This window comes from Podarcis tiliguerta (genome assembly GCF_965153285.1).
Source record: "Podarcis tiliguerta genome assembly, chromosome: 12".
NCBI lineage: Eukaryota > Metazoa > Chordata > Lepidosauria > Squamata > Lacertidae > Podarcis > Podarcis tiliguerta.
Window position 1 is genome coordinate 28,057,579 of NC_139545.1, and position 12,332 is coordinate 28,069,910.

General features: G+C 42.2%; 1 protein-coding gene and 1 long non-coding RNA gene across 2 annotated transcripts in view; one reads left to right on the forward strand and one right to left on the reverse strand.

Annotated features, from left to right (window-relative positions):
• BZW2 (basic leucine zipper and W2 domains 2) overlaps positions 1-12,277 on the reverse strand; it is a 46,014-nt gene extending 33,737 nt beyond the window's left edge. Inside the window, exon 1 of the mRNA XM_083405454.1 lies at positions 12,127-12,277. Coding sequence (XP_083261580.1) covers positions 12,127-12,242 — 116 coding nt within the window. The 5' untranslated portion in view covers positions 12,243-12,277. The remainder of the gene's footprint in view (positions 1-12,126) is intronic.
• The window catches only part of LOC310660661, a 197,679-nt gene that overhangs the window by 97,777 nt on the left and 87,570 nt on the right, over positions 1-12,332 (forward strand). The window lies entirely within an intron of this gene.

Consider the following 12,332-nt stretch of genomic DNA (forward strand, 5'->3'; position numbering starts at 1 on the left):
GAATGTGTGAAGCTCATCCCACCTCACCATCACCACCAACTCATGGAAAACAAAGTTCTGAAGTGGGAAGCCTTCTCTACTCAGTGTAACTCACGCTATATACAGAATCCTAATTATTAAGCTCTCTGATTCAGAACTTTGCCGACTACAGGTTACTGGAGATGGGAATTCCAGCTCAGATGCAGGTTTTACAACACAAGAGAAAGCCTGCAGAGTCCAACAATATTGCAACAAATTGGCTTCTTAAAAGCTTATTCCATGGCCCACTGGGGAGCAATTACAAAAAGTGGGGGCTGTGTACACACCATACATTTAAAGAACATTTTTTTACCCCAAAGTATCCTGGGAACTGTAGATTATTATTTTATAATACTTTTTATTAATTTTTAATTATAATTCAATGATAGCCTTTTTATAACAATACCCATTTAAAATAAATTTATTATTATCAGTCATTCAATTACCAAATTATATAATTTAGTGGGGGCCCACGTGCTCTAATTGATGCTTTCTTTTATTTCTGCATTCCAAAATCTTACTCATTTCAATTACATTCCAGTCATAATAATAATCCCTTATACAACAGCTGCAATATTTAAAACTTCTATTCATGCTGACACATTAAATGATTTATAGAACTACAAGCGAGGATCTCAAAGTATATCCTTGTTCTTCCTGTGTGTGACATTTATTCTGTCTGTGATGTTTCTTCCCGTCCTTGTAAAGTGTTATGTCTATCTTTTCCCAGTTGCTGCTGTTATCCATCATGCCTTGAGCGGAGATGATATCCCATTGTTTTTCTAGAAATTTCTCCCTCACTCAGTCCCGTGCTTCATTGTTTTTGCAACTATGACAACAGCTGCAAAAGTCACTCCACACCAGTAAATTACCTGTTTTCTCCATTTTTCCTCGCAGCCTAGGAAGAAGAGCGGTCTGTCAAACTGTAGATTGTTGAGCATTCTGGGAATTGCAGCTCTGTTGAGCAAAAACTACAATTCCCAAGATTCCTGAGGGGTGTGTGCTTTAGGCATATGGTTTGTATGCAGTCAGAGATAGAGAGATGCTTTGCAGGATGCAGACCCAGCCAGGTCTGAAAAGCTGTTACTTCATTGTGCAACAAAGTGAAAGAACATCCAAAGTTAGACACGAACTAAATTTGTAAGTGGAAAAACAAGTGTACGTGCATCACTCAAGTTTGGAAAAAGAAAAGTGCTGTAAAGTGTTGACAGGATGAAAGGATGCATCTGGAATGAGATGGAAGAGCAGCAGCTTCTTGTGAAATCCCCATCAAATGCTGCCAGGGCATATATGGAATTTGTCTCTCATCCTTGCTGCAGATGGATAGAGAAATAAGTCGCCATAGTACAAGAACAGAGGAGAACACAGAAAGTTACCTATGCTGCCCAAGTATGACTGACAGCTAGCAACAGCTGGAAGGTCCACCCATGAATGCACACATAGACCAAGATATCTAAAACTGGTGCATAGGGCAGCTCTTCCCATTCAGAAAAAACCCCACAAGTGACAATACAGTGGTGGTAATATCCTTCAATGACAGTATCACTTCAGAATGTAGGAGGTGTTAAGGATTGGACATTTCTTATGGACTTTTTGCATGAAAGAGAAAATGATCTTGTAATATCTGGATTTGAAGATCGAAAAAATACTGGTTTATAGACGATAGAATGGTTGGATCTTGAGGAATGAATAGCATATACAGCTGCAGTGCAGAGAACCAGAAGTTCTTTTATTTTCTTCATCTTTAGTTTTTTCTTTTTTTCCTCGTTTTCTCTTTTTTAGGCTTCTCCTTTCCGCGGCTTTTCTTCCTTCCGGCTTTGTTCTCTTATACACTAAGTAGCTGTTTTATCTCAGTATATTGTAAAAAGACACTTTGCGTGTTTTTGTATCTCTTTGAATTAGTATCAAGAATTGTTTTTTAAACAGAATATAGGAGGAGCTGTATGACTGAAGCCTGTAGAAAAGCCAGTATCCAGAGAGTGGTGAATTGTAGCCCTGAGGTGAGTAACTCAGGGGCCGAATAAATCCCTCCAGGTCTCGCTACTTGGCCCCTGAGACTCTTCTCAGGTCCCAGTGTTTGTGGACTCTCCTTCACAACCCCAAGTGCCTCTGCCTTACTGGAACGCATTTTTGAACAGTGATAAAGTCTCTATATTTGCCTCAATGGGGAGGGGAATCTGTGTGTAGAGTGTTCTGACCAAATGTAGCCTCTGTGCAAAAGCAAGCTGCAGATCTACTGCCTGCTATTGCCTATGCCCTACTTGCTAGCAGAATGTGGGCTCCAGAATACTGTCTGTGGTGGAATGAGGCACTGTGGTTGGAAAAGGTTCCCCAACCCTCCTCTAACCTATCCTTCCTCTGAATGTGCCAGTTCTTTAAAACAACAACACCCAAAATAAAGCTCACCCCTAGCTCTCCTTTCAAACAACGAAGCCTGAATCTATATGTTATATTTCCCCACTCGGTGTTTATCTTTCTGCCATAACTTTCTGAACATGTCATACTCCTGACTCCAACCCCAAAACCACATGAGAAAATATGAACACCTGCTGTTGCGACCACCTTTGGCTTTTGGGTGGACAAGTTGCTGCCCAGTCACACCTACAGTAAAATCCCAGATTTCCCAATTATTTTCTCTGGGAAACCATCACTTCTCTGTCAGGAAAGATAAAAACACAGCTTCAAAACGAAGCCAGGCGGTCCCTTCCCCATTCTCCATGTCTAGAGAAAAAATTCTAGGGTGACAAATGAACCAAGGAAGACCCCAAAACAGCTTGAAAATAAACTAAAAAGTCCCTTCTTCATTGTTTGGGGAAGGGACTTTGGAGCTATTCTGAAGCTGGTCTTGGATCTTCTCCAAAATGGAGTGGGATTCACAAAGTAATTGCTTTGAATGGTGCCAGCATTTTGCTTCATAATGTTCTAAGAAAGAAAAGAAAGAAAGAAAGAAAGAAAGAAAGAAAGAAAGAAAGAAAGAAAGAAAGAAAGCTCAGAGTCTGGGGGCCCCCTCTCATGAAGCTTGTCAATTACCTGGTTTCGGACTCAGAAGAAGCCAACCCCACAATTTTCTCGTGTGTGCAATTTATTTATGTTTCACGGGGCCTGCTCAAGAGAAGTTCACAGCAGATTGTTGCCCAGAGAGCACAAAAAAGCTGTCACTCATTACTGAAGCTTCTTACTCCCCCCATATAGCTATAACTTCATTTTTTCACCATTTTAAAGAAAGGGTAGACATGTCACAAGTGAAGTATCTGTGAAGTGAGGCATGTTGAGAGCTCTCGGTAATTTCATTGACATGGTTACCCCTAAAACACATAGTCAAAAAATAGTGGATAATTAAAGGCCCAGAGAAACCCGTCTTTTGCGGATATGTCAGCCTGCTGTTCTTCAGGCAGTTATTGATGCCACTCCAACTCAATACACTTTGCTAATAAGCAAGCTATTTTGTGAGCGTTGCTGACAAACTGATGCTCAATCTCCCAGGAACTCCAAAGAAACAGATAAGACAGGGAGTGAGGGGAAATAATGGAAGAATTCAGCTGGCTCAGGAACTTGACAACCTGAAATTTTGCAAATGGATTAGCAAACATTAAGTGTGCGTGTGTGCACTGTGGGGTAGTAGAAAGCATTAAGGAAAGGGCCATAGCTCAGTGAAACAGCACATGATTTAATGCAAAAGATTGTGGGTTCAGTTCCTAGCATCTCCAGGGAAGAATAGGAAACATTTTTCTCTGAAACCCTGAGAGCCGGTCAGTGTAGACTGGGAGTAGGACATGCTTCTCAACCTGAGGCCACATGCCAGTGTTGTTGGAGGCGAAAGTGAGCTTGGCCAGTGGCATAAGTGGAGGAAAGGGACACAGGTGGCACTGTGGTCTAAACCCCTGAGCCTCTTGGGCTTGCTGATCAGAAGGTTGGAGGTTCGAATCCCCGCAGTGGGGTGAGTTCCCATTGCTCTGTCCCAGCTCTTGCCAATCTAGCAATTTGAAAGCACGTCAGTGCAAGCAGATAAATAGGTACTGCTGTGGTGGGAAAGTAAACGGCATTTCCATGCACTCTGGTTTCCGTCACAGTGTTCCATTGTGCCAGAAGCGGTTTAGTCATGCTGGCCACATGACCCAGAAAGCTGTGTGACAAACGCCGGCTCCCTCGGCCTGAAAGCGAGATGAGCGCTGCAACCCCATGGTTGCCTTTGACTGGACTTAACAGTCCAGGGGTCCTTTACCTTTTACCTTAAGTGAAGGAAGCAAGGGATGTGACTCTTTTAGTCCAATATGGCTACATTCCAGCCACACAAAAGCCAGAGGTTTCTACACAGACACATACATACACCCCTCCATTCAAGAAATCAAAATTTATGACCACAGCAAGGATAAATTCCAAAAGCTCTTAAAAGGGGAATGGAGCCAAAAACACATAAGAAGTTCATGGCGAGGGGTGCGGCCTGGGAGGAAGAAATGTCACCAACTGAGAGAAGTTTACAATTCTGCAAGCAACACGGATATATTTATTGTTTTCCTTTGCCGTGCCTTTGGCTTCTTGAGGTTATTTTATCATGCTCAACCTTGGATTTTTTTTAAAAAATGAAAGTATTTCAAGAAACCTATTAATGGGCTAAGTTGACAGCATAATGCTCTTATTAGGATCAGATATGTTTAACTTCTGGCTAAAAAGAAAATTTTGAATTCATTCTGTGTTCATGCTGTTTAAAGCTTCTGGGTTGGGTTTTGTTTAGAGTTGTTTTTTGAGATGTAAGGTTTGCTGAAATGTAGTAAAAACATATCCAGCCCTGAACACAGGCACCATGCTTCATAAAAATTGTAGATTGATTCCTTTTTAAAAAAATAATAATAATGCAGCGCCTTTGCACATCTTGAACTAGGGATCCTTTGATGTGTTCTTCTAGCCCCCCTCCAAAATGTCACATTTCATGTTCTTCCTCACCATGTCTACCATTCTTCAGCAATATCTTATCATTATGCTCTATGTTGCACAATTCTGGACAGAAAAATGTGTCCCAAGTTGCTTAGCAGAAGAGCAATTAAGGGCAGACTGAACCAGCTGACAAATCTTAGGAACTAAGAAGAGACCAGTTAGATCAGGCCAAGGGTGTGTCTAATTCAGAATTTTGTCCTCATAACAAAATTCCCATGGGAAGCTGTTGTAAATAAAAATATGCCCTTTCCCCTTATGGGGTATCTAAGAACCCATTTAGAGTCCTTACATAGGTTCCCTATTGGTAGGAGAAAATAACAGAGGCCAACCAGAGAATATTGAGAAGCAAAGCAGCTAGTAAGCTGGATCTTTATTGATCTGTTGCAACAGGGTGCTCCCCTCACTCGCAGGAAAGGAGGAGGACCCACAAAAATGCTGTGCAAGGGCTTATAAAGACTTTTGAAATTCCCATCCTGTAGATCAAGACCACCCCCCAGAAACATACATCACAGAAAAAGGTGGTCTAAACAGAAATTTAAATGTTGTTTTTCTCTTGTGCTTGTTTATCTCCTGTCTGGCAGGTTACTTGATTGGATTGCCTGAGGAGCCTGGCCATTCTTTTGTAGTGATAAATACTTATTCAAACACCCTTAAGAGAGGATTTGTGTAAAAGCCTCAGCGCCTAGGGCTTGCCGATAGGTCGGCGGTTCGAATCCCTGCGGCGGGGTGCACTCCCGTTGTTCGGTCCCAGCACCTGCCAACCTAGCAGTTCGAAAGCACTCCCGGGTGCAAGTAGATAAATAGGGACCGCTTTTCCGTGTGCAGCTCTGGCTCGCCAGAGCAGCGATGTCACGCTGGCCACGTGACCCGGAAGTGTCTCCGGACAGCGCTGGCCCCCGGCCTCTTGAGTGAGATGGGTGCACAACCCTAGAGTCTGTCAAGACTGGCCCGTATGGGCAGGGGTACCTTTACCTTTAAGAGAGGATTTGTGAAGGAAAAGACAATGGGGAGGCTTTTCCACTTTGACCATACATAGAATCATTTGGTCCTTGCAGAGAAAACATTTGGTCAGTTTAGGAATCAAATGGTTCCAGGTTGGCCTTCCTGTGCTGATCTATGTACGTGCGGTTATGAACATTACCATATATCTAAGACCATAAAATTCCTATCACAAAGCCAACAAGCAGACCACAAGGGCAACAGTAATTTTCCTACATATGATTTCCAGCAACTAGTATTTAGAGAAATACCGCCTCCAGTACTGAATGTAAAACATAAATCATCATAGCTAGCAGCCACTGACAGATTTATTATTCATGAATTTAACTAACCCCCTTTTAAAGCCATCTAAGCTGATGGCCATATTGTGATAGAGAATGTCATAGTTTCCACCTTCTCCCTATCCACTTAAAGTTAAGGTAACAAAGAAATGGAAGTCCAAGAAGCATAAAGCGTTGCAGTCACTTTACAATTGACATTTTCCCTACATGGGGGTGTTTATGTGTGCATTAGTAACCTAAAGTGTATGTGCAATTTTGAAAGGAATCTGGGGGTGGACGGAAGACTTTCTATACCAATGGACTCCTTTTTTTGATGGGGGATGAACTTTGCCTAAAGAATTACAATACCCTGGCACAAAATAGCTCAGTCAGTAGAGCATGAGGCTCTTAATCTCATGGCCACTTCCAACTCTACAATTCTGTGATTCTATAGAAAACTGATGAAATGCCTTAGGCTAGGAATACCTGGGAATATACTTCAATTGCCATGGTTTGGATGTTCCATTAAAAACATTTTTAACATCATGACAAAATAAAGAAAAGACTAAAAACACTAGGTTCTATCCAGTCCCAGTTACACTCCGAGTAGACCATTGAAATTAATAGGTACGACTATTGGGTCCATGAATTTCATTGGATCTACTCTTGAGTAAATTTAGTTGCATACAGCCTAGTCACTTGTTACTGATTTGCGGGAGATGAGAGTGATTTTGGAAAAGAAACAAGGTTCAGACTAGAACACCTCTTCAGTGACCAATTAGCTTTCCTTGTGCTGCACAAGAATCTCTCTACCTGTACAGTGTTTATTCTTTCAAACTCATCTAATAAACATGGAACCAAGTGCTCCTATTTTTCTAAAAAAGCCTTCAAAGATATAAATAGTTTCCCTGTCTCTCTTTAGAGGCACATAACAGAAGAAAAAATGTGGTAGGCACTAATGTACATATTTTTCTTCTTACAGACTGAATTAACATCCTACACAGGTCATGTTGATATTGCCGAAAAAAGACAGCTTAATGTAAATAGAAACCTACAATCTTATCCTTAAATATTCGGTGGCACTTGCTTGTTTTTGCATTTTCAGAAGAAACCACAGGAAGAATTGAAGCTATGTCAAAGCAGAGAGTCACACAACAGGAAAAAGGCTGCAACCATAGACATTGATTTATTTATTTTTCTGCAATGGGGGGGAGTACATTCCATTTAGTTATATATATAACACAAGGGGAGGAGGTAGGGTGATGGAAAACATTCTCAGGATACAGTGGGGTGAGGGGGAGCTATTGCTTTACAACTTTAGTTGCCTGTTCTAAATCAAACACGTTAGACCAGTCCATAGACTAGCAATCTGCCCTGCACTGCTTAACATACACTGTAATTACTTGTTCATTAACACATTGAGACAAAAACCATAAAGCACCGAAAACTGTCAGAAGAAAAATAAGTGATTCAGAAATGCTACATGCACCCAAAAATGGAAGAATGAAGGAATCCCAATGAAACAAGAATGGATACAAAAACTTACGGACTATGCAGAAATGGCAAAACTTACCGGAAGAATAAGAAATGAGGATAGCAAATTTTTTTTTAAAAGGAATGGAAATGGTATATTGAATATTTACAAACAAATTGCAAACAGATAAAAACATCAACAGGACTATTGTAATAAGAAATGAGGATAACATTTTTTTATATAAAAGGAATGGAAATGGTATATTGAATATTTACAAACAAATTGCAAACAGATAAAAACATCAACAGGACTACTGTAATACCCTGCAGTTTTTAAATTATAGATACATGAAAATAGAATAATGAATGAATGAATAAAAGAATGATTTAATATAACTTGGAATACGCAGGGAATGAGGATTAAAAAAATAATGAACCGCAGAAAGAGGAAAGAAGTCGTTTTGAAATGTTTGATTTACTGTTAAACTACTAGCAAAATGTATATAAATGGAAATCATAAAATTATTTTAATTCTTTTTAAGAAAAAGAATTGCTACATGCATGTAATAACTACAAAATCTATTATTTTGCAGCCTAAAGATTTTGCTACCTTAAACCACAGCAAATAATATGCACAAGCAAGAGAGATGCCCACAGCTTTGAATGGCTTTTAATATCCATTACTGGCTGCATTCACATATCCCAGTCAAGCTAATAGTTTTCCATAGATGTGCAGATCACTCCCCCCTACTAGGGGGCAGAAGTGACAGGCCACAATCCGTGGCTTAGTGTTCTATCCAAACCAAGGATCATGGTTTGCTTCACGTCAAACCAGCCATTATCTGAAGCCACTGTTTATTCTTAGCTTACCAATTGTGGTTTGGCTAGAGTGAGACAAACCAGGATCCTTGTGCAGACATAAACATAAAGCCAAGGGTTGTGAATTGTTGCTTTCACTCATTAGTGGGGATTCATAGTGAACCATTAACCATGGCATGTGATGACTGGGTTGATGATCAAATGTCAACATGAAGGAGCACATCTAATTACAAGTATTGCCAGTGTGTGCCATAGGCATAATGGAATCAAGAGATATAAACTGCATTTAGCAACCATCTGCAAATGGGAGAGGAGACCTATCTCTTAAAGGTCGAGCAATAATCACAACAAAAGTTCTAATTAGTTACAATACACCTGACCTACTGTTTCAATTATTTTCCAGTCAAACTACAGTTACCTAAGTTAGGTTTTATTGTGAACATAGTGATGGCATTTTGCTTTTTATAAAGCATCCCAGAGGGTCATTTTCCCAAGGAAATAATGTTTGTAAATTGTGGGTGAATTTGCAGAAACCAGAAAGCCATAAAGAGGGGGGTTTTCCATTTTGCCTCAACAATGTAAATAATTCAGAGTTGTCATTCAGGTACAAGCTATGCTAATTAATTGCACCATGGAATCTGATTTTTTTTTTTAACTGACCTTGGCACCGAGTTACTACAAAAATGTCAAGCTGCAGTAACTTTACTATATTATTTTTCGTCTTTAAAAAGTCCTTTATAAATCTTATATAATAAATTAACATTCTGTCTTGTTTATACATAGAAGGAAGACATGCAAACTTACGTACACTTCAACAGCTGCATCTGGCACAAGCCAGTTTATACATTTTGCACAAAGTTGGCATGACATACTACATCAAAGAGTCTTTAAAGCACAGCAGGGATGTGGGTGGTGCTGTGGTCTAAACCCCATTGCTCTGTCCCAGCTCCTGCCAACCTCACAGTTCGAAAGCACACCAGTGCAAGTAGATAAATAGGTACTACTGCGGCAGGAAGGTAAACGGCGTTTCCGTGCACTCTGGTTTCCATTGTGCCAGAAGCAGTTTAGTCCTGCTGGCCACATGACCCGGAAAGCTGGCTCCCTTGGCCTGAAAGTCAGATGAGCACCGCAACCCCAAAGTTGCCTTTGACTGGACTTAACCATCCAGGTGTCCTTTACCTTTACCTTTTACCTTAAAGCACAGCATATCTAAGGGAGTGGGAAATAAAAATATATGGCCCTGAGTATCTGAAAGTATGATGACAGAATGGGTTGTACTATTATACAACACACATTTTCAATAATACTATACATGCAAAATTCCCTATTAGTGGAAATTTTACAGAGTAGGAAGGGGGCTGAATTAAAACCTTCCACTCTGCTGCATTATTGTTTTTTTTTAAGAGGGGTGAGTGTGTGTGTGTTTTACTGCCAGTGAGGTTTTACACTGGAATCATTCAAAAAGAGCACCTCCTGCATTCACTCCTATGGCCCATCATCCTATTCTGCTGCATGTGTACTGTAGACTAACCACACTTTCTGGTTCCATGCTCAGAAATCACAAACACTGTTTGATATCACACCCTACCTTTAAGCATTGAAAGAAGAGGGGAAACAACATTGTTCGTCCCATTCTGGCCTCTGGGAAAGTACACATGATTATTCCAAAACAAAATTTAAAAATTCCTTCCAGTAGGTATCTGAAGAAGTGTGCATGCACACAAAAGCTCATACCAATAGCAAACTTAGTTGATCTCTAAGGTGCTACTGGAAGGATTTCTTTTATTTTGTTTTGACTACGGCAGACCAACATGGCTACCTACCTGTAACTATGATTATTCCAATTGAAGAACTCTTAGCAGGAGCTAAATCCCTATGGAGCACAACTGGACCTCTTGCCCAGTAAGCATGTTTAGGATCAGACTGCATTTAACACAAGTTTTTCTCTAGTTCAAGATCTAAATGTTATTTAAATCACTTTGCCTACCAAAAATAGTATTATGCAGGAGGTGTTTTAATTTACAACTCAAGCATGCCAAGCAGAAATTCCCTTAATCCTCAACTGAAAAAAGAGCAGCAAAAGGCTCTTAACTTATAAATTCAATGTACTGTAATTCATTTACGCTGCAGGCTGCAAAACTACCCAATCCAAAAAACTAATCTCCAAGAAATCCACGGGGCTAAGCAATACTAGTGACTTGTATCCAGCGGATAAAACAATTATTTAAAATGATATTTCCTGCTTTTACGCAACTCCCTTCCCTCCCCCCTTTTTTTAAGTGGAAGAAGAAAATCTGAACTCCCTCAAAGAACTCAGATCTCCAATTTAATGCGTAAACAGAAAGTAAACAGCTGAGCGATGTCTAGACTTTTCCTTCCTCCAAGAGGCTTACAAAACACCTGTAACCACTAGGATGACTAAATAATGAATTTCAGCAAAGTTTTGAAGCACACCTTCCCTTTAAAAGCCTGAAAATTAAGACTTCGCTGTCCAGATTTCATGAGTCTCTCTCTCTTTTTTAAGGGAAACGTTTCCAGCGCCATCCTATGCACCAAAAGCAAGTCCCATTCAGTTTCATGGAGCTTACTCCCCGGAAAGTGGGTATGGGATTGCAGTCTCAACCTGACACCGGGATGGCTCCCCACATGCAGCCAGGCGGGCTGGTGGCACCACGCAGGTTAAGGTCTCTGGAGTGCCAATGGCGCCTCGGTAATAAAACTGCGCACAAGGCAGCACCGTCCCCTCCTCCTTGCACACACAGATTTGTTGCGCGGCTCCGGAGCGAAGCAACCACCGCGTCCTCCCCACCGCAGCCAGCGCCCAGTGGGTCTGCTGCCACCCCACCACCACCACCTCACCAAAGCCAGAAAGGCTATAAGGGACCAAAGGCAACTCCTTCCTTCTGCCGCCTGTTTGCACCCAGCAGAACGGACTCCCGCCAAAGATGCAGGCAAGGAGGAGGCGATACGTCTGAACCCTCCCATACACGTTTCTTCGCATGCAGCAGCCACTGCCGAGCACCGGCCGAAGCAACCAGCAAGCAATTCTCCGCCAGAATGATAGAATCATAGGGACCATGAGGGTCATCTAGCCCAACAGCGGCACCCCCAACTGCAATGCAGGAATCTTTTGCCCAACGCGGGATTCGAACCCACAACCCTAAGCTGAAGGGTCTCGTGCTCCACGGACTGAGCTATCCTTCCAGCATCCCCGTCTCCTAGAGGCGCTCAATTCACCCGGCTTGTTGTTTTTCTCCCCCTACCCCATATAAATGACAGCTCCCCCCACCCGCAACACCGACCCCCGAGTTGTCTCGTGTCACCTTGCGAAAGGAAGACACGCAACCTCGAAGTTCACCGCGGAAAGAGGAAAGCGGACCCTCCCAGGCTGCTGAACTCCCTGCTTTTCCGGCGGCGTCGGCGTCAGCAGCAGGCAATTGAGGAGCAGCGCCCCTCTCTCCCCCTGCCTTTTGCAGGAGAGGGTCGTGCAGGCGCGCTTCTGCCTCTTTTGTGCATTTTGCGGACACTCCCCAGCTATTGTCTCCCTTCCTCCTGGACCCGCACCCTCTTTCCCACCCGCCCGACCTCGGCGCCTGCCCCTCTCCCCGCACTGCCAGGCTTTTACCTCTCTGGGGGAAGTGGCTCTCGTCTAAGGAGAAAAAGCAAAGAGACAACAGCGGCAGCAGCGCCTCCGCCACAAGCAGCAGCCACAGACAATGGAGAAGTGAAGGACGGACACATTAACACACACACACACACGCAGAGCGCCGGCTCAGGCCCCGCCTCCTTCCCCGCCCGGCCGCACCATTTTACCAGTGGGGGGGAAAAATA